The sequence below is a fragment of the Chanos chanos genome, chromosome 8 (genome assembly GCF_902362185.1).
Source record: "Chanos chanos chromosome 8, fChaCha1.1, whole genome shotgun sequence".
Taxonomy (NCBI): Eukaryota; Metazoa; Chordata; class Actinopteri; order Gonorynchiformes; family Chanidae; genus Chanos; species Chanos chanos.
Genome location: NC_044502.1, coordinates 28,662,237 through 28,685,021, shown reverse-complemented (window position 1 = coordinate 28,685,021; position 22,785 = coordinate 28,662,237). Strand labels below are relative to the sequence as shown.

Below are 22,785 nucleotides of genomic sequence, written 5' to 3'. Positions count from 1 at the left end.
AAGAATTTAAAGTATTAGCTGATGTTGTTAGTTGATTTTTAAATCTGAAACATGCACAGCTGAAACAATACACCCGAAGATTATTTAAAAGAAGATCATAAATCTATTAGTCTGGATTTTATTTGTTCTGTCCAATTAATCTGATCAACAGCATCGATTCATTCTCATATTGTTTACAGCTCAGCTTACACCCAGACTGTATCACTAATGAGTCACCTAAGAACACTTGAGTGAATTAAATGTTATTTCAGAAAGAAAAAAACTTTAAGTAGTTTGAGTTGTTCATATTGAAAAAAGAGCAGCACATTTTGATTCCCATTAATTTCTTAGCTTGTTTCACCATAACCCCACCAATAAGAAAACCATTTGAGAACTAAATCAAATGTATTCATGGTAGATGGAGCGCAATGCTCACTCGCTTTCTGGTACTGTAAATAGTTGTTTTTTTTTTGTTTTGTTTTGTTTTTGTTTGGGTCTTTTGCACCCAGGGAATGTTCAATCCACTCTGCTCCTGGCAAATTAGAACATTTGTACATGATTCGTTTTACCCAAAAATTGAAACATTAACACTGAAAAATGAAGGGAGCAAGCAAATTAAGAAGAAAGCTTAGATATCCTCCTTTCCTACCACTGTCAGAAAGGAAGTCAATCAGCAAGTAATTAGACAGCCGGTGGCCTTGCTTTTCACTTGAGTCTGCTCCAGCATGCACAATGACAGAGCTCCCTCTCTCCTCTCTTTCACTTCACCTCCCAGTCCCCTTTCCTCTGTCACCCCCTCATTTGCCAGGCATCTCTGCCCATTATTTTGATGTCCATTTGCATGTAACAGCTGGTAAATTAAAGAAAAAAAAAAACAGACTTTGTTTGTAATTGTGTAAACAACCAGCATTTATGGGTAATAAAATTTTCCCTAAAGAAAATACCTTTTTTGTCTTTGTGAGAAATAAACCTTGATCAGATAGCTGTATATACTGTGTATGTCTGTTAATTTTTTGTATATCTCTGTTAAGTAGTCATTGACCTATATGAGGGCTGTGTTTCTCCTTTCTCAGTTTACATTTTTATTTTCAATATTATCTCCTAAGTGCCTCTCATTAAAAAAAATCCAACATAAAAGACCTTTTCAATGGTCAAGGTTAGGGGTTGCGTGAGGTTAAGGATACTAGCTGATTATCATTTGACAGAACTGCTTTGTGACACTTCACATGATTATAAAATGATTGTGTCAAATATTAATTCTTGTGCACCATGTCAAAGTTTGAGACCTAAGGAATGAGATCAGGTAGCGCTAACATGTTTAGAACCGGTGTTTTGTGAACATTTGGTGGTTATTTTAATAATTTTGAAGAAAACAGGGTAGCACAGTTGGTTTAAAGCACCTGGCAAGATGTAACTTAGTCTGAACCAGTGGTCTGAGACTTGATAGAGATATAGATTTTTCAGAGAAAAGCATAAAGTTATAGCCCTCCATGACTGAGCAATTACCGTCTTGCAGGTACATCCATTACGTCTTTGATTTGGGAAATGGGCCTTCTCTTATGAAAGGCAATTCGGACAAGCCGCTGAACGACAACCAGTGGCATAACGTGGTGGTCTCACGTGATGACAGCAACGTGCACATGCTCAAGATCGATTCCCGCACCGTTACACAGCACTCCAATGGAGCTCGCAACCTGGACCTTAAAGGTATTTGTGTTTTCTGAATTTCAATTCTTTTCATTTGTGTGCTGAAGGTGAACTCATTCCCTAGTATAAACTTCAAAGATATTTAATGTCTTTCATCAGTGCTTTAAAGCCAGTGCAACACTCTAATCTGCACCTAATAGGAACTTTAATTCGGTAATATGGATGCTACAGGTAGTCTAAAGTGCTCTCTCTGTCTGATCTGGGCTCACTGAGATGCTCTTCCATTTCCAGACTGCAGCCCTTTTATAGTGGGAAGTAAAATATTTATTTATTTGAACACTGTCTGTATGGAAACCAATTCAAGAATCATATGAGAACAGTTATAAATCAGTCATGAAATCCGTACATGCTCAACCACTTAACTCCTTGCACGTGTTCTCTTGTACATACATGTATCTGCACACGTGTTTGGTCGCTCCCCACGTGTGTTTGAATGAAAGCTCTCACATGCATTGCTATTGATCCCATTTTCACATAGAACACAGCCTTCTGCCATCTACCATCTCATCAAGAAACATTTCCATGTCGGCTGCCAAGTTACAAAGGAATGCAGGAAAAATTCCAATTATTTCATTTCTCACTGCTGAGTCAGCCACATCCTATAAGCCTTGAAATTGTTCCAGGGCCTCTTTTGCATTTTCTTTTTTTTTTTTTTTTCACTGAAAGGAATAATAGCAGTTAAATATGTGCTCTGAAGCAGTCATGGTTTTCGGCAGTCTGCTACTCTGCCTACACTCTCTGGTGAATTTAGGATTACATACAAACAGAAATAAAATCAAACCCACGATACAGATAATACCACGATATTTTACACTTTGCATTAAGAATGCAATTAACATGTTCTGTGTTTATCATGGTGATTTATGTAACAACTAAAAGAACAAGATCATCTTTGATTACGATTTTTAAATTATTGTTATATGTAATCTTATTAACAGGCGTTCATTCTGAACCCTTCCTTTATGAAGCTTCTGTTTACTAAACTGAAAGATGGGCTTCAGGGCCGCTTCCCAGAGAGCAAAGCTCTTGCCACACCATAAATAAAATCACATGTTTGCTTCAGGTTGCTGCTTGCTTAGTCATGAAAGTAATCAGTTATTCAAAGGACTTTTCACGAAGATGATTTCATTTTATTCCAAAGATCTTTGTTCTATCAGCCTTATCATGGAAGGTGAAAGTTGTCCATAAACATCATAGTCCACCATTTTTCACATGGCAGGCATATCATGGTATGAAAAATAAATCATAGAAATGAATTGCTTTGAGGGAAACTGATTAATGATAAGATTATTGAATCTTGAATAATAAGATTATGTTTTTAATCAGTTATATTTGTTGTCTGCCTGTTGGTGAGTAGATGATGCTAGTTTTAGAATGATGTGGTATTTTACCTCTTTTGACCAGGTAAGGTGTCAGTTTTCAAGACTTTCATTGTTTCAGAATTTTCTTGCCATAAAACAGGGGCAACGACATTTAAGTTGTCAGACACCATAATTCTGCCACAAGGACTGAAATGCTGGATCATGGAAAGACAGACATGATTTTTGATGATTCACTGAATGTGACCTGGACAGAAAAGGGTAAATGAGCTGCCAGGCCAACATTCTGTCTTTTCAAACACGTAATCTTCTCTCCGTCGTCAAATATCCTGGGGTTCTGTCTTTTCATCTTCGTACAGGGCTCGTGCGTCAAGGAACTCTTCAGTAGCCTTGCAAGAAAGATAATGAGCTGAACCGATGTGTTCATAAAGACTGGTCTGTCATTTCTTGTGTCAGGGGACTTCTCATTTGTTATGTGAGAGCAATGCTCAACTGAATGGATATGATCAGAAAGGCTGAAAGTAAATCCACTTCATTTTGCCAAAAGTTGGTATTCGTTACACACTTCTAAACTGCATCCGATCTGGTGTCTGTTGCCTCACGTACAGGTGTATAGATATAGAAAATCATGTTCAATCTCACTGAACAGTAGATAGGCTTACATAGATGCCTGCTGTTGTAGCATAACTAGTGCTCGACGTCTCTGAATGTGTGATACCAATTCTGCTTATTGCACATTGCATGCTCACTATATTACAACAGAAAAAAAACAGCAGGCCATGTGACCAGACAGATCGTTTCCAAGCGTTGTAACATAGTGGGCCACTTGAGGGTAGGGCTTGTTTGTACTTCTGTTCAAGGACTACATGCCAAGGGCTCGGAAGACACATGAGAAAGCAGCATGTTAAGCAATAGTAGAAGGTAAGGTGTGTTTAAGGAGAGGCAGAGAGGGTAAGAGAGAAAGGCAATTGGAGAGACTGAAGATGTGGTGGGTTCTGCAGACAGAATAGATTGGTGTTGCACTAGGGGGGGACCCTTGGCAGGACTGTACATGTCTGACCATATTGTCTCTCCTCAGAGGGGTCTTAGACTACAGTGGGCAGCCAGTTAGTGAAGGATGAATCTGCCTATATTGAATTGAGTGGGGGAAAAAATTCACCATGTTAAACATGTATGTCAGATATTAGACTGTGTAGTAAAACTTAACAATAGTGTTACAATTTTCATAATCTGACAATATTGTGGATAGTGACATTTTTAAAGTAAAGTAAATGCACTTGTATTTCTGAACCTTGACTACTTTTACTGGGTTCCAGGGGCAGTGAAATCATCTATAACATCACAGCCTATAACAGCTTTTTTGTACAGAGGGAAGTGAATCAGGAAGCCAACACTGACCTGTGCATCTATAAAACAGGATTAAACGTAAAAAACATAACAAAACAAAACAAAACAAAACCCTTATCCAAGAGAGGTGGAAATATTATGCCGATTTACATGCACTAAAACACCAGTAAAGCTTTGGCCATATTTTCACATTCTGTAAAGAAGACTTAGTAAGAAAACCTGAGATATTATGGCCTTAAAACACAAAAGCACAGTTGGTCATGACTGATGTCTCATCTATTCAAAGCAGGATAATATTGGGTTTCAGCAACTAAAATTTATACCCCAGCATTTGTTGTGCTGAATCCTTGAAATATAGAAATACATCTCTCTAGTGGTGCCCAGCCAACTGCCTGCTCTCAAATCCATAAAATATAGTATCTGGTGTCTGAATTCTTTCTCCCATTTATTTTTTTGTCTATTTCATAGTCCATAAAAACACATTTTTTTGTATTTAAAATTTAAACAGTTTTTACATTTTGTTTTTTTCTCATAATTGAGTTTTTGAAAAATGCATTTATTTCAAGAGTTCTCATATTGTCTTATGTGCTACACTTTCTGTTTTAAGAAAATTTTGCTTTTGGTCATGGTATTGATGCTATTCAGTTCACTCTGTAGTTACTGCTAATTGTACTCTGGAGACCATGATTACCGGTTTAAGTCAGGCCTTGATACACCTATTGCAGGAATATCATGACTCAAACATTCCGTCCTTATTTTCAAGCAAAAAAAAAAAAAAACCACACACACAGAGAATCCCCTTGAATCTTCTCCAATTGCATGTATAATGAACTGAAAATCAAATAACGTTGCAAATCGCTGGGTTTCTGCTGTGAGCCTACGATGCTCGGATGCCCCTTTCATTTGGTTTCTTCATAACAAGTCCTTAAAACATCAAAGGACAGGCTCACAGTATGTGTCAGTTGTAATTGCTCAAGCAATTATGTCTGAAAGAATGGCAAGAAGTATTGGAATCCTCAGGCTCCTCAGTCAATCTCTGTGAAGTGTAAAATGAACATCCGTAGACAGGGAGCTTTGGATTGCACTAATGTCTTTAGGTGGGAGTACTGTGAATTTAAAATAATGGTTAACCTGTTATGTCTACTGGAGCGGGAATACTGAGGGGAATGCCTATGCCAAGTATCTATTGCCTGAGGTCGTCAGTAATTTAGCAAGCTTTTTTACAGGTCCTCTTCTTTTTTACCCTCTCTTTTAATGAAAGCGTTGATAATGAAGGAGAATTTTCAGATGGTCCCTCAAAAGCCCCCACCAATGGGAGCTTGCTAACTATATAAAGCAGCCGCCCACCTCACTGTCCAAGACTGTCTGCCTCGACAAAGCCGCCTTCTCTCTCCGGGTCTTACGCTCTTCAAATGTTGGTTAAATGAGGATCATTATGACATGTACATGGTTTTTTGGAACGTAGATAATGGAAATAAATATGTCACGCATGAAGAACATTTCTGATCTCATGGTACGATTGCAGGCTTAGAAATGTCACGTTAATACCGTCACTGTTTGACTTCCTTTTATAGGAAGTGAAAGGTTAAATTAGAATAATGTATAAACATATAGTCATACTTTATATTTTAGATCAATTTTCATTGCTTCTATACTTTTTCTTCTTGTAGAATTCTATTAGCTGTTTGTTGTTTAGCGTACCTGAAACCTCCACATTGTGTGTTATTTCAAGAACTACAAGGAACTTTTCTGTTAACCCCACAGCAACTCAGCATGTCGTGTATCTATGAGTTTAAATCAAACTTTGGCAGCTGTGTCACATCTTTTGAGTAAAAAACTATACAAATGTCAGTGATAGAAATACGAGTCAGAAGGCATAGGGGTGGATTGTTTGATTTAAAAGTATTTGTTACTGGAATAGAGGTTATGGCCAAACCATAATCATACAGTCAAGTTAGACTGACATGAAATGATGCTAAAGGGTTTGTTTTTGCTCTACTGCATATTTTTATATGAGTGAATGTAGCTCTGCCATCATTCATCAACGACACATGAGCAAGGGATGTCATTTTTCGCAATTCCTCTGATTCATCTGAAAGGAATTGATTCTCCCCTCCCTCTCTCTCTCTCTCTCTCTCTCTCTCTCTCTCTCTCTCTCTCTCCAACAGAAGGCCTCCATGCTCCGGTGGTCCACTTATCCATAATGAAACAGCCACTGGATGTATAATTGAATATGTGCATCTGAAGCATCACAAATAGCGTCTTTGCATAACACAGACAACCAGACCTAATAATCATGCCTGTACGCTTCCACATGAAATTTATTGACTGCCTCCCACCAACTCAACTTTGTTGGGAAACCACACAACACCTTATCAGTCATGTTTCGATGTAGCTTAGAATAGATCGTCTTTTTGGCACAGCGTAACATATCATTAAACATGTGCATAAATGATATGTTTGGCACAGCATAGCATATCATTAAACATGTGCATAAATGATATGTTTCCTTTTTTTATAAGCCCGTCTTTTTCTGTGCTTTGGGAAAATGCAGCAGTCATTTTCAGTAATTTGTTCTCACAATTTGAAGTGATCGTGTGCGAAAGATCATTAGACAGAAAAACATAAAAATATATTTATTGTGTAGTGGCCGAACAAGGTTGTGTTTATTGAATTTGATGACTTTTGACTCTCCTTAAACTCCAAAATCTGAATAGGTCACCAGTTCACCAGACCCCAAGGATCAATATCAAATAATCTTTCGAAAGCTGTTGTTTGGCTTGTTCTGAAGGCCAGCTCATTGACCACCTGCCTGCTAACGTTGAATTATGCATGTAACATAATAGCATTTCAATTTTTGTGATCATTCATGTCCAGTACAATATTAAGCATTGCACTTCACAGATGGCACGTGCTACAGCAAATGCTATGATAGCTAGGGCTTCAGGATTTGTCTTTTATACTTGTTTTTTGTACTGTCATTTTTTTACCACCTAATTGCACGCCCATAGTGCTACTTATTGTGTGTAAGACAGTTTAATGTAGAGCAGATGTTGTCAGAATTCTGCTGTTTAAAACTGCGTAACATATGTCGCGTATTTTACAAGTTAGCCCCTTCATTACGCCCTAGATTTTCTCCAAGGAGATATTTTGTAGAATTACTAAAAGAAATATCAAAAGTAACCACTTAATGGAATGCAGCGTGAAAATATTTAACTCCATAATTCATATGTAAGCCCCCAGACTGGCTACAAAGGTCATGTGATGGAAGGGACCCACAATACTACAGGGAACATTTCAAGGGTACACAGAAAGGGGGAGGGGGGGGGGGTAAAAAATCCCCCAAAATAAAGTTACTATAGCCTTTAGTATTCTCATGATGGACAAGAAATATGGATGTGGATTACTCTTTTTACTGTCCTTTAGAACAGGAGGTAATTCTACAGAATGAGAAAATAAGGTACTGATTAGACTGAAGAACTGAATAGCTGCGGAGAGATTCCATTGAAGGCTTTATTTCAAACTCCAAAAATATTCTGAGAGCTGACACTGAGAGTCACTGCTTGTCAGCATGTCACCTTTAAAAGGCATTATTACCATTGGGTAATTGATATCATTATCTAACTTAAGAGAGGAAACATTTAAGAAGGTCTGGGGATTGACAGACATGGGGTCTCTCTAAAGAGACAAGCAAGTACTGTTTCAGTCACACAGTCAAAGGGTGGCCTTTTTGTCTGATTTAGCAGAAAAGAAAGTCAAGAATTTGTTTACAGAAAATGAAAGTTCGAAAGAAAGAACAGAAGTTATCTGGATTTAGACGAAATGGAGAAAGTGAGTGAAGAGAGCTTTTTACTTAAAGTGAATTTACTCCATTTGGTTCAAATGGAGGAATTAAGGTTTTTTTTGTTGTTTTTTTTTTTGCACGGTGGACTGAAAATGGCTAAAACCTGCTTGTTAGCTTTGGAGTGCACTTGTCTGACTTTCTACATTTGCTCTTTGATGATTCTACTCCCAGACAGTGCATTCTATTTAATTTTCATCTATGCCTCAACAAGTGAACATTAGTTAAAATCTGTTGGTTTACCCTATGATTTCAAGAAACTGTGTGGACATACATACACACGGTGAAGCTGACCTCAGTAAACCAGATGAACTCTTTACCAGCTTGTGTTTTCATTGCAAAAATGAATTTTTACATTGTACCGCAACTTCACTTTTATTCATCACTTTCCCACTCCTACACTTGTTAGTGGGAAAATCTATATGGGTAGACAAAAAACCCCACAAAACTTTATGAAACATTTAAATTATATCACATGTCTTGACTTAGAAGGTTCTTTTCCCCTTTTTCAGTGTCTCCAGCTGATAAATAGCGTCCTCACAGGGGTTCCTCATCCTATTGCTGTGAACTTCTGGCTCATGTATAGATATGTAATGCAACCATCCCAAGTGGTGCAATTTTGACAGCTGGCTTCTATACTTCCCATTATAATTAATTTTACAATACCATATACTACTACAGTGTTAGTTCTCAAAGATGGCTAAACGTTACAGCAAAGGCGCATATTGTTGCCAGTGATGACAGTGACCGAGCAAAAGCTGCTCTTGTGCTTACATCTGCCTGGCTCTTTGGTTATGCACCTTTGGACTGGTACTTTTTTGAGCATTTTCCATCTGGGAGTAAGTAAGGATCTATGATTCAAGCCACAAAGCCATTGAGAGCCGTTCCCATTGTGTGCCGCCTCTACCATCAAAGTGCCGCAACAATAAATGTTATCCCAGCTGTAACTGTGTTTCATTCTCTTTTTGCCCTCTTTGGAATGTATACCACAGTCATTGATTTTTTGTGTGAACGTATTGAGACGTCGCAGTTCTCTAGAAAATGAAGAGATGAAGTTGATGGTTGGATGGAGAGTGGGTTTAATTTCCCTTTGAATGAAAAAAAGAAGAAACTTGTGTATTCTTTTGTTATTCTCGTTGTTTGTAGTTTGCTAAACCAGATGCTGTTGTTTGAATGCCATTATGGTTTTTTCTGTTCCCATTCATTCCCTTTATTTCCATTTACCTTGACATCAAAGCATTTCTTTCAAAGCTCAAGGATAACTTTAATCTGGAATAATTATATGCTTATATCACTGGCAAAACAGTTTTCTTTTTGTGAATAAAGGTCTGTTTATTATGAATTTTCCTTCATCTCTGTGGAATATTACATGTGGAATGTGCCATTTTACATGAAGTTGCCTCCTACTGAAATAAAAAAAACAATGTTGTTTATAAAGATCCAAGACTCCATAAAAAAAAAAAAAAAAAACAATAATGAAAAAATAATGACATAAGAAGAAACGCTGCATAACCAATATTGTATTTGGTAATGTAGTTATTGTGAAATGTATTGTGTCTCTCTGTATCTAAGATTTTTTGTCTGTCTTTTTTTTTTTTGCCCAGGAGAGCTGTACATCGGTGGTGTGGGAAAAAGCATGTACAACAGCCTGCCTAAGTTGATTGCCTCTCGCGATGGTTACCAGGGCTGCCTGGCTTCAGTGGACCTGAATGGCAGGTTGCCTGACCTCATCGCTGACGCTCTGCACAGAGTTGGCCAGGTGGACCGAGGCTGTGAAGGTGAGTTAGTTCATCCGAGAGGCACAGGATTAACCGTTCCAGCGATCCAGTGTCCCTGTGAAGTCAAAGACCTAGATTCAAACAGTATATCGTGGCACATTGCTTTCAGCCCAAAACCTTGTCTGTGTACTAAGTCCACTATTTGCAAAGTTATTTTTTTTGACAGAGAAACAATGCTAAAATAAATTCACATGTATGTACTTGTTATTTGATGGGAAAAACACTGACTCACGTGTCTTTTGTCCTCGTGTAATACTGCAAATGTGTCTCTATTAGTGGCATTTGGCTGAACGGAACTGGATTTGAGTTAGGCCCAAGCTTACTTGTTTTAAACAATCCCTAATGTAACCTAGTGGATGCCTATAAAGTAAAACAGCTGAACAACAAGCTCAGAGTAATTTGTGAAAATATCTCATTCAGCCACTCTTATTTCTTCCTCTTCCGGACCTCTCCAGCCGGCCCAGGCACCACCTGCACAGAGGACTCCTGCTCTAATCAAGGGGTGTGTCTGCAACAGTGGGAGGGCTTCTCCTGCGACTGCACCATGACCACCTATGGAGGCCCTCTCTGCAGTGACCGTGAGTACCTCTGCATTCTCCTCTATCTTCACCTCCACAATCTCCCAGCTCCTGCTTGGAGAGTGCCCATCGTGGTCTAGGCGTTTCGAATCTCTTTGTAATGCCTTTCCAAAGATCTTCACATGTTCTGAAAACACGTCTAAACGCCGGCCATGAGGCATTGTGCTATTAATTAGAATCACACGGTAAGAACAGCGCGATTGTTTGGCATTGTGAGAAAAGATTTACGTCAAGGCTTAAGTGAGACAGCACGGTGATCATATGATGAGCAAAAAATGTGTTAGGTCAGGATATCTCTCTAATACACCTCGACATTTTTAGACAGTGATCAATATTGTTTTGATTTAAAGTACCAAGGCTGTTTGGTGTATAGTTTGCAATCTCATTAGAAATGCACCCGCCAGCCACTTCAGGAGTTCAACACCGCATTATATGCCAATTGCAAGAGTAATACCAGTATAATGGAAAAACAATTAAGAGAAATTTTCTTTGGACCGAGGTATTTATTAATCAAGGTAAGCTAAACTGTCTGTCTTGCAGTATATTAGAAACATCAACAAGCAAATAAGGTTTTAATGTCATTATTAAAGTGGAAAGGGTTATGGAATGTGATTTTTCATCTCTGCCCTCACAGAATGATGACATTTTTATAAATCTGGCTTTGAAATGTGAACTGTGTTTATCAGCTCTGCTCTGGTCTCTGCTGATTTAAATGCCTGCATTAGAAAGGCAGTCATTTAGCCAAGTGCTTCCTCACTGGAAGAAGAGTGACGCTGTACATAATACAAACAAGAGCTTAGTCAGTGCTCCCTGAAGCCTGCTAATTACAACTTTTAAAAAGACAACAACCACATAGATACACTCAGACCTGCTGGTCTATCACAGCCCTGATTACTGCTATTTGTGTAGATTACCTTGTTTATAATTATAGCACAGTTTTGTGTGTGTGTGTGTGTGTGTGTAGATGTGTGTTTATAGCCCAGTGACCTTAATATTTGCATCTATTTTACTGACAATTAAAAGCCAGCCATGCTTCTCCTGTGAACAGGAAACGTAATTATCCAAATGGCAAATTTTTGTTTGTTTTCACTTGTCTCCACCTACTTTGACAGCTGTGCTCATGAGACCACGCTAATGAGCTTAACAGAGATAGATAGGCTGTGAACTCCTAAAATATAGCAGGTACTGCGTGGCAGCAGGTGTGTGTCTTTCCTTTATTATTTCAAGGGACCTAAATTGTGACATAATAAGAGTTATCCAAGATGTATGTTGGACTGTCTGTAAATGTCTTGCCATGTACAACACTACAACACACTGATAGAATGGCCTTAAAGCCTTTTCTTGATATGTCTCAGAGAGTGGACTGATATTAACTTAAGTCTTTGTTTAGTCTTTGGTTTTGGAGTATTGGTTGGGGTAGACTTGATACTGAGCCCTTATCTTGATACCCAACCCCCACCCCCTGGACTTAATAACAGTGAGAACTTTGGATGAAATCAGTAGGCCTGCAGAGAAGGTAGGCATTCTGAAACAGATAGTCATGGAGAGAGAGAGAGAGAGAGAGAGAGAGAGAGAGAGAGGAAGAGATCAGTGACTGATGTGTTCACCAAATATCAATCGGATCAGTTGATACTATCTGTCGACAACCGGTTGTCTGATGGCAGCCATGCTTTTTAAGATATCATTTCCTGCTCAGCATCTAAGAGGAGAACTCACACAAGGATTTTGTATGGAAAATCATAAATAGAATGGTCAAGCTGCTCAGAACTGAAAGATATTTGTGAAAATGTTTGTATTTGTGTTTGTGTAGCTCAAGAATTTAACTGTAACTAACTGGTTAAATGGTTAGACTTAGGTTATGTTGTTACATCCTGTTTTAAGTATGTTTGCATCGATTTCAGAAACATTGTTTAAGTGTAAAATCAAAGAGGAAATTCTAGAATAAAACACTTGTATGAGGTAAAGACAGTTTTGAGTTAATTTCTCAAGTTGTTTTTGAACCACAGCTAAAAGGAATTATATGAATAATCAGACAAAGAGCATTTAAGTGAAAGTCCAAGTACTCCACACGGCAAATGGATGACTCATTCTCAACCAGCAACGGTTTGTCAAGGACAATTATGCGGATGTCATTATGACCAATCTAACACTTTTTAAATTTCAACGAATTCAACATGTAAGAGAAACAGTTTTTTTCTGGGGTTTTTTTTCACAGAAGGTGATTTCTCCAGTGGGCAAACATATGGAGAGATTAATTATGGATTGACCTCAGTAATTAGTGCCGATTTGAGGGGGAGAATATCATTATCACACTGTTTTGCATGTTTGACTATTATAGAAAATAATTCATTTTCAGGACCGATGATGAATACATAGTGAAATAGGATTCCGAGGAAACTGTACTGTAAGGTATTGTAAAGGACATTCCTGAAAACATTCTGCACAACTAATCTCTTTTGTAAATAAGAGTAAACATTGCAATGTGTGTTGTGGAAAACCTTGAAATTGCATTCCGCAGGCACAGTGTTGTGAGATAAAGCTTTTTCATAGAGCTTCGCACTGGACTAGTCAGATACTAAACCCAATAGGGACTATATTAGGTGAAGAGCAATTCAAAATGAAAGCTAGGTCAAGATAAGTGAATGCTTGTCCTGCACTGTAAGTACTTTGAAAAATGATTGAAGTAGTGACTATAGCAGCGCCACTATTCACCAGAAGTGACTAGACAGTAATTACTGCACACGATGCCTTGGAACAATTTTTTATTTTTTTTTTAATGCCAGAGGTGAACTTTCGCATCTACAGTATATCAATCCATATTGTAAGTGCTTTGGTAGGAATGTCATTTTAATTCATCTAAAAATAGCTTCGAGTCTATTTTTCACAAACACATTAGTCTCGTACACACATGCTGGTGAGGTCTTTTGAGCTCTGTCTGTCCCGAAACCAGGAGGTTTACTCGCCTCCCTTCCAGCTTTGGATTCTTTCTGCTATAATACACCTCAGACCTTACCTTGGAATTGTTGCCGTTTCATTCCAGCAAGGTAGTTCTCTCATGCCTCCGAGCCTCAGGACTTTCCGGCATAGGATTTTCATGAAAGCCATCTTAGTATTTTTGAAACATCGTCTATGTCTGGCCTTCAAGTGGTTTGTGTTTCAGAATGATCAATGAAGCAATTTTTTTGGCCCTGAAATCATATCTGAAAGGGCTTCATATGACTTGCTTACCAGTAGTACCTTTGACACTTTAGACAGATATTCATTTGCCAATATCCTGATATTCTCCATCAGTGACTAAACTATATTTGGTTACATTGTATTGACTGAAAGTTGTTTGCCAGGCCTCCCCACAAACTGGTTGGAATTCATGGTTGATCGATATGTTGTTGTCAACAGCACTCGAATAATGGAGATTTGTGTGGGGCCTTTAGGAGAGAGTGAGACAGAGAAAGAGGGGAGAGAAAGAGAGAGAGACTGAAGAGAATGTTCTTCCTCACATTCCTATAACGAGCCTTGCACTGTGACATTTTGTGAAAACCAGTAGACAACTAGAGGTCAGTTGACACAGATAACCTCCAAATAAAGCTGTTAAGCAAAACAATTGTATGTTTGCACCAGATTCAGCAAATTACTTTACAAATTACTATGCAAATGTGAGACAGTAGTATAGTAATGGACAAGGCAGTAGCCTTGTAACCAGAAGGTTATGGGTTCAGACACTGCATTTGACACTTCCCTACAGGCATGCTATTTTCCTTATGGATAACGATATTCTGTTTTTGATCTGATAAAATGTAAACGTCTTGGAGTTTGTCTTTACTCTTATCGTTTAGCACCCAAATGTGGTGCTTAAACATAACTCTGTTGATATATTAATAGTACACTGAAAAAAAAAACTTTTATAAAAATTGACAGACAGCTAAAAAAATCACAAAAATACAAGTCATCGAGTGAAGGGGGGTGATGAGACAGGGAATTGAGTGCATCCTCCAGTGTTCTCCTGACCTGTCGGGAAAATGTTGTTGCTCCCAGTGATTGTTAGCTTGGAGAGAGGAGGAGTGGGTGCTACTCGTGACGATGCTGAAGGTAAAACAGAAAGCTCTTGGTTTGCCTTTTAAAATAAATAATGAAATAATAAGAAATTTAATGTGTGACAATAGACAACTCCATCAAGCTTCAAAAGAGAATTGCTAATGAGACTAAAATGATTAAAAAAAAAAACTTCAATACCTCCACCACAGTGGGGATTTCCACCAATCATCAATGTTAATTCAATGTTACATTTTCATAAACATATAGATCACTATAAGTTTCATCACAGAATAAATATTGTTTCAACAGAACCTGTATTACTGAGCACCCAAGTGTATACAATCGTAAATTAAGGTTAATAGAACACAACCTAGCTGTCTGGACCTTCTTTGATTCAAGACAAAACTTACATCTTTACATTCACTGGGCATATATGTTTATCATTTCCATCTCCTGACTGAGACCTTCACTGTTTTAAACATAATGATTACATAGCACAAGTATGGCTGACGGTTAGAGACCACTACATCATGTATTCGCTGTAATATCTCGATATCATGCATGTCAAGTATCATCTAGATATCATGTGCTGTAATATCTAGAAACTCACTGTGATATCTAGATATTATGAAACCACAGACACCAAAATTGAAATATTACTCCACACTTGACTAGTTGACATTTGAATTCCTTAGTAAATTTTAGAGCTGATACAAGTTTCAAAACTGGATCAATAGTATCATAGCTTCAAGTGGGGGAGGCGAAAGGGGTCCGGATGACATTGAGAGAGTGGGGATTTTTGAAATGTAGGAAAATGTAGGTTTTCCTTTTACAAAGTCTTATGGTGTGAGGGAGGGACATTTCAATAACTAATTCACATGCTGAACTGTGTGAGTCTGCCTTTACAGTACAAACACAGATGTACTTCACACTGGCTGTTCCAAATAAATGACGTCATCTGTGAAAAACTGTAGCTGTGGTTATTATAACAAACTAGTTTTGAAATGAAAATGCGTCTTCAATATATACTGGACTTGGTAAAGAACATAGAACTGAATGACAACTGACTGATTGATGAAAATAATAAATAGCAAAGTAGAAGTGCAGCATAGGCCAGCTACTGTCTGATATTGATACTGAATTATCTGTATGCATTATATGGACAAGAATATCTCCATTATACATTGTGCATGTAATTTCATTTCAGTTCACTCTTTTCACCTTTTCACCTGCTTTCTAGCATTAATTCTATTTTCCCAATGCAAGAATAGATTGTAACCGAAGGCTAGCATAGATGGATCATGCCAATTTACTGTTTACCTAGAGAGAAAATAGAGTGAAATTATGTTGTTTCTGTCGCCCAGGTGTATAGTTAATAGTCATTAAAAGTTTATTTTTCTCAATAAGTGATGCGAGGGAGGGAACTGCCCACCCCCTTGTCCATTCTTGCTCCTGCCCTCAGCTGTGGGCATTCTCCAAATTCATTCTAATACTACAATGATGAATTCCTCTTTCTCTTCTCCCTAAACATGCCAACTGGATCAATTAACTATATGAATGTCACTTTTATTCTTCCTTCCAGTTGAATGTAGCTTTTCTCCTCCCTTCATCTGTTCTTTCAGACTGAGCCAGATGCTCAGAGGAGCTGGAGAGCTATGATACACACCCACACACGTAGTTTTTTTAATAATTATCTCGCTCATCTCACCAACTCGAAAAACACTCCAGCGTTCAGGTTCACTGAATTACACAACATGTTGTTCATATCCTGACTACACACTCCTCTGTATTCAGAGTGCATACTCTGTCTTTGTTTGTGTAACCTCTCTTGCCTTTTTTGGTATTCATTGTGCCAGTTCTTACACTGACATACCTTAATATTCACTCTCTCAGACTAATGTGACATCCATTAGGCAGTAATCTGAGGGCAAGCAGACTTGACTTAAATTTGAGGATAGGAATGGAGTGAAGGATTAGGGCTGTCACTTTAACAAAAATTTCCTACGTGACATTGACATTCAAACATAAATATTAATCTGAATATATTCAAATATTTATTTTGAAATGTTCCATTCAAATCTACCATAAATATGTATTTTCCGGTGACCCAGCTGTCAGTGAATCCTGCAACCCCCAAACCTAAAAGCATAATCATCTGTGGAGATCCCAAAACATAAATAAAACAATTAAAACTAAAACCATTAAAAGGGATTAAACAAACAAAGAAATAAATGCATAGTTATCCACTTATTTATTTATTTATTTCACTTGTTTGCTTACTTACTTACTTACCTAATTACTTACTTACACACTCACTTACTCGCTTACTTACTTATTCTATTACTAATTCTTTTGTATTCTTTAATTTTGTGATTTATTTATTTCCATTTCTCCTGTACTTAACATGCATGGAGGAAGGAGTACATAGGCATGACATTGAAACATAAGACTAGTCAGTCAAATAGTAATCATGACTGGAAATAGCTACACAGATGAATGTTTAGTAATAATGCTATGTAGCCAGGCCCTGGAAATAACAACCTGTCTCATGAGCAAGGTAAATAAACATTTTTGTTGGTTGGAAAAGTCCTTTGAGACCTCCTTAACTATGGCTGTATGGTGTAAATATTACAGTTATAATTTTAAATAGTAAAAATTGCTGCCACAAAATAATTGGCTTAAGGGTTACTAAACAAAGCAAATTCTTAAATTTTAAATTGCAAAGGTGTAATAGTAAAATGTAGAACAGAAATGTAATGGTATTGTGATTAGTATAGTGATTAGAATAACAGTAAAAAAAAATGTACAGGTCACATGCATAAATACTTGTCTTCTGGATTTTGGCAGGTGCTTCCAGGTTATGGGCAAGGAATGTTGATTGTTTCTTGAGGGTTAATTTATGGAGAGCTAATCGCCAGCTGGAACAGTTCACTTCTTCAACTGTCAGATGTTTGAAACTGCCACCAGAACCAAAATTCATTTGTCAAACTTCTAATGAAAATTTGTCTTTTCTGCTACAGTACTATTTTTCATTAGATACCTTAGCAGTGGTAGTTGTAAGTTGTAAGTAACCATGTGGAAACCACAAGATAATTTTACACCATCAGATATTTTTGAAAAACTTGAATCGCTAGATTTTCAAATGAATTTGGACAGTCCTGTGAGGGTTATGTTTAAGATCAGGTTTGTGATTGGGCTTGGCTGCTCTTATTTACTGCTGTCCTGAGTACTGTGAAGACATCTGGCTCAAATACAATTTCACTGAAACTTAGTGGAGCAAAGTACATTAGTGGTGCTAACCATGAACAGAAGTAAATCCCAGCTTTTCCTTAGGACTGTCTAGTGGCATCCGTTTATATGCCGCCTTTAACCACCATATACTTCTACACAATTATGAGAAAAAATATCATTACTTTGCGTGCTGTTATAATTGCAGTGCACAGAGATAGAGAATTCAGTTCATATTTTTTGTTGTCTCAGCATGAAACAAACACATATATAAAATAAAATAAATCTTAGAGTTGTATTCCACAATTATTTTTTGTGCTGCAGTGCTTAACATTGGAATTTCCATACCTTTTGCCATACCTATCAAAAGCAAGAGATTATGTCAGCCTGTCTCATATCAAGTTCACAGCTCCAGTGAGTTTGTTTCTCTTCAAAAAAAACCCCACCTCATTCAGTCCATATAAGTACTATTTATTTGTGAAGCAATGGCTAAATTATATAAAACAGCCTGAAAGGTACTAAAATGGGTACCACTTTACAATAAGACTACCCTTATAAAGGGTTTGTGAATGGTTTATAATTAGATTATTAATTAGGTTGTGAACACTTTATAAATCATTAATAAGCTGTTGTAAACCATTGGATAAAAAGCGCAACAGTGACCTGTTGCTTGCCAAATAGTGATCCGACGCTTATGTGCACTGTTAAGCCTCCAATCTCATTAGCTTACTTTGTCTTCTCCATCAGCCAGCATTTATACCTGTCAGTCCCATCAGATATTTGTTAATAAGTTACTGGCATTTAACCACGATTACCATATCTTAACAGTCAGAAAGTTTCATTTGGCATATCTATTTATTGCATATCAAATTTTCATATCAAATTACCAAATTCATACACTAAGGCTGCAATATTGTTTACTTTGACATTTTCAGCATGCTATCAACAGCCGTCCTCATTATTATCACAGGGGTTGATATGACATGCTATCATATTAAAGTGTTATATTGTGATGCGTGTTGGGGGTAAATGGGTGGAGCTTCCCAGCATGCCTTGGGGCGATGGACTGTTGTTTAACCCCAGTTTGCTATTGTTCAGTTTATGTCTCCTGTTGTAGCTAGCAGAAGTGTATGTGTTTTGTTCATCATGTAGTCTTTGCATTGTGTTGTCAATTCTTGTGATAGTTTAATGTAATCTGCGTACCGTAAATGTAATTGTCTGTGTGAATGATGTACTTCCCTCCTGCCGTGTTAGCATTATGTTACTTCCTGGCTTGTACTGTTGCAAAATAAAAGGCACTGTTTTCACTCTAGAGAAAATTAAGCTACTCATTAGTAAACGGTGGTGTGTTTTACACTTTACAATAAGGCTCCCTTTCGGCAGTTATAAATGTTAGTGACTAATTAATAAATGGTCATAAAAATTAGATGAATCTGACATGCTCACTGATGAAAGGAGAACAGAAAGAAAGCTAAGCAACTAGCAAGATCTGAGATTTAACAGAATAGATAGATGAAAAGTGCAGAAATAACTCTATCTTGCCAAATAGTGAGCCCGCATTGATATATGAAAACTGAGTTATAATTTGTTCATAATTTATGATATTAATATTATCATTTATAGTAACTCAATTGTAAACCATTTATTAATCCTCTACACGGGTAGTCTTATTGTAAAGTGGTACCCTAAAAGGTATGAACAGTGCATAATGACAGGATTCACATCTTACAATACTCTAAAACCAAAAGGGTTCCAAAACGTTTGGTTTGGTTAGTCGCTTGTATTTCTTGAAGCTGGATATTAGATAATGAATACACACTCAGCAGCACAATTATATGATACACCAAACTGTTCATAAAAACTGGATGCTTCTACAGTCTTGTGGTCACATGTGATGTCAAAGGTACTAGCCGCTGGCGCCAGTGGTTTCAGAGATGTGAAGAGTGTTTTCTTGGCCTACACGAGCTTTCTTGATGCCAACAAAGGAATACTGTAATATTTACTCTGAAAACCAAGGCTAGGAGTAGACCTTTATTTCTTAGAATAGGTCAAATGTCATGACCTGACAGTGACCGCAGTGCTTCACACCTGGATATTTCTCACTAGGTTCTTAGCTAACTTCATGTAAATGCAGGGTCCAAAGTCTAACAACTAACTGCTTCACTTAACAAGAAACAAAACATAGATATCTTATAATTGTCTGGCTAGTATCACAAGTACTAAGACCCGAGAGAGAGAGACAGAGAGAGAAAGAGAGAGAGAGAGATTAATTGGAGTTGAAAAGGTTACATCCTGCCCTGATGTCAGGAGGTGAAGAAACGCCATTGGTGAGAGGGCAAAAGAATGCTCTAGAATCGAGAGTGTCAAGCTCCATTCCAGTTCCATCTCCAGGCAAAGCTGTAGTGATGCAGTATTACATTTCCGCTTACACTATGAAACTGAACACCACTCAGTCTCCTTAACAAGGAGGAGATAGAGCTGACAGAATTAGGTCAACTTTCCAATTGCACTGCACTTTCTTTCAAAGAGTTGTTTTTTACAGTCTGTGTGGGCTGTCACTGACAAAGAAGTGGTATTTTAAGTAAGGAAAAGAAATAAATTGTTCATCAAACAAGCCCTACATCATAATTTGATTGCCTGATCCAAGTTTATATTAGGATGTTTTAATGTATTGCTTAACACAGTTATTCATATTTAAGAAAATTACAAGTATCCATTTACATGAGGACATTAATCACAAGGGATTCAGAAACCCATGGTCCCACTGTAAGCAAAAGAAATTAATATGTGATTTTCTGTTTCATTTGCATGCTTATTGTTTAATGGTAGAATGGTTACAATAGTTGCAGTTGTAAAGTTGCTCTGGATCCACCCATGCAGAGCTGTAAGTGGTAATAGTTTAACTTCAAAGTACATTTGTAATGGAATGAATAGACTTCCCTGAAACATATGTGTGCAGGGACACCGTTTGTGTGTTTTTTTCATTAATTCCTGCTTGAGGGCAGCTGAAGATCACGTTCCACCAGCGTACTAAAAAACAATGATTACTCCTCCCTCCGAGGCTAAAAGCGAGAGCGCCAGATGAAACCAACCAAGTAAATAATGACTGGTGCTATTTCAGTTTTTCTTTTTTTTCCCCTTGTGGCAGGAGACCAATAATTACAGATATAGAGGGTTTGAAAATGTTGTACCCTGTCTTTTCGCCTCCTTTAAAATTTGTGTTACATTTGACTGAAGATTTGGTGAAAACCATTTTTTCCCACTTCAGTTTCATTTCAGTTAGGCTTTAAAAAACAAAAGGAGTCTCTACTGAAAGATGTATCTAAAATACTTTGATATTTGAAAATTTTCTAAGTATCTAACTTTTTTTCCCTGATACATGCAGTTCTGTAGTGTAGATCACACTGGAACAGATTTCAAAATGTATTTCAGTGGCTTGCATCTTAGGTTGGTAATTCTTTATAACAGTTTTTTTTTTTCTGTTTCCTCGCAAGGCTGCTGATTGTTTTGCCAACATATATTTGTCAGTTTTACAAACTCTCTTTTGACCAGGGTTATCAAACTATCCCTTTTTTTGTTTATTCCATTTTTAGTTTTCAGTTCAGTTTCAGTTTCACGTTATGACTTGATTAGTTTTAGTGAATTTAGTGTTTGTTTAAGTGATTCATACCAATTTACTTTCACATTTTAATTTCAGATTTATGTTTCACATCAGGAATTGAGCACATTTACTTTTGACAAAAAAGAAGAGTGAAACATTACCAGCAAAGAGACTCACAATACACTCAAATTGTGTTTTGTAGCATGTACTTATCTTATTTTAGAAGACTGGCATGGTTCTTAAGATACACTTTCAAGTTGATGGGGTTTTCCATTTTAATTCAGTGCCACATAGCCTGTACACTTGGAACTCATTTACTTTTCTCACTGTCAACAGTTTACCCAGAGAACTCCTATAATTTCAGACAAAGCTGTGTATCTCTCTACAGAGCACAAGCTTTGGCACTTAGTGACCTACCATTTCAGCAATCCAGAATTGGTATTTTAGCTGAAGTAATTACGGTTGTTAGGCCATGACACGTACATGTAAAAAGTAGCACAAGTAAATAGTTGGTTTTTATGTTTAATTGATTCATTAAGACTAAAAGATTCTAGTCTCAATTTTGTTGTAGTTTTGTGGACATCTTGTTTCTTGTTTTTATTTCAGGTCATAGGTGTGTCTTTATCCAAGAGTTTCTTTTCATTTTTGTTTCAGTTTTTATTTGTCACAACTCTGCTGTTCAAAGCCTATGAAGAATTAAAAATATCTACATGTTTACTTATTGTCTATGGCTTAGTCACTAATGCAAAAAATGCCACTTTAGGATTTTCCAATCCATCACATACTACACCTTAGAGGTGAAAGAGAGTCATACACTGAATTTTCAAATATACGCCGATCAAATAATATTCGGTGACCATCGCACTCGCGAAGATATGTGAAGATTTACGGTGAAACTGTTTCTTTCGAGCGAGTATTTGCATATTAACAAGATGTTCTAAATAATAACTGAGCAGACCTTATATGATCTCTTGATAGGTTGTTTATGAACTGCTTTATCTGATGTCTGTGGATCCACCTCAGCAATTATTAAGCTTGTCATTAAGATGGTCGCGCCCTTTAACGACCTTTGCATGACCTGTTATGAATGTGATTAGACTGACGTGTGGAGATGAGGCTTTTCTGCTCATTAACGCACAGAAAGGCAGGGCTGAGCAGCGGCAATCAGACCACATCAGACCAGTAGCCCTGCCAGAGGCCTGGTGTTTGATTTAAAAAGTGAGACAGAGGGAGAGGGGCTAAGGTGAATCAGTCCTCCAGTTCCTCAATTCTGGAACTAATTAATTTCACGTCATACAAAAGTAAGAACAGTTACACTGTGGAAACAGAAGAGTACCTTTAAAAAGGAGATTGCTTTAGTAACTGAAAATTGACA

General features: G+C 37.3%; 1 protein-coding gene across 1 annotated transcript in view; it reads left to right on the top strand.

Moving 5' to 3' along the window:
* Positions 1–22,785, top strand: part of nrxn2a (neurexin 2a) — a 219,570-nt gene that overhangs the window by 88,261 nt on the left and 108,524 nt on the right. The window contains exons 15-17 of the mRNA XM_030781149.1: positions 1,496–1,686; positions 9,798–9,971; positions 10,427–10,549. Coding sequence (XP_030637009.1) covers positions 1,496–1,686; positions 9,798–9,971; positions 10,427–10,549 — 488 coding nt within the window. The remainder of the gene's footprint in view (positions 1–1,495; positions 1,687–9,797; positions 9,972–10,426; positions 10,550–22,785) is intronic.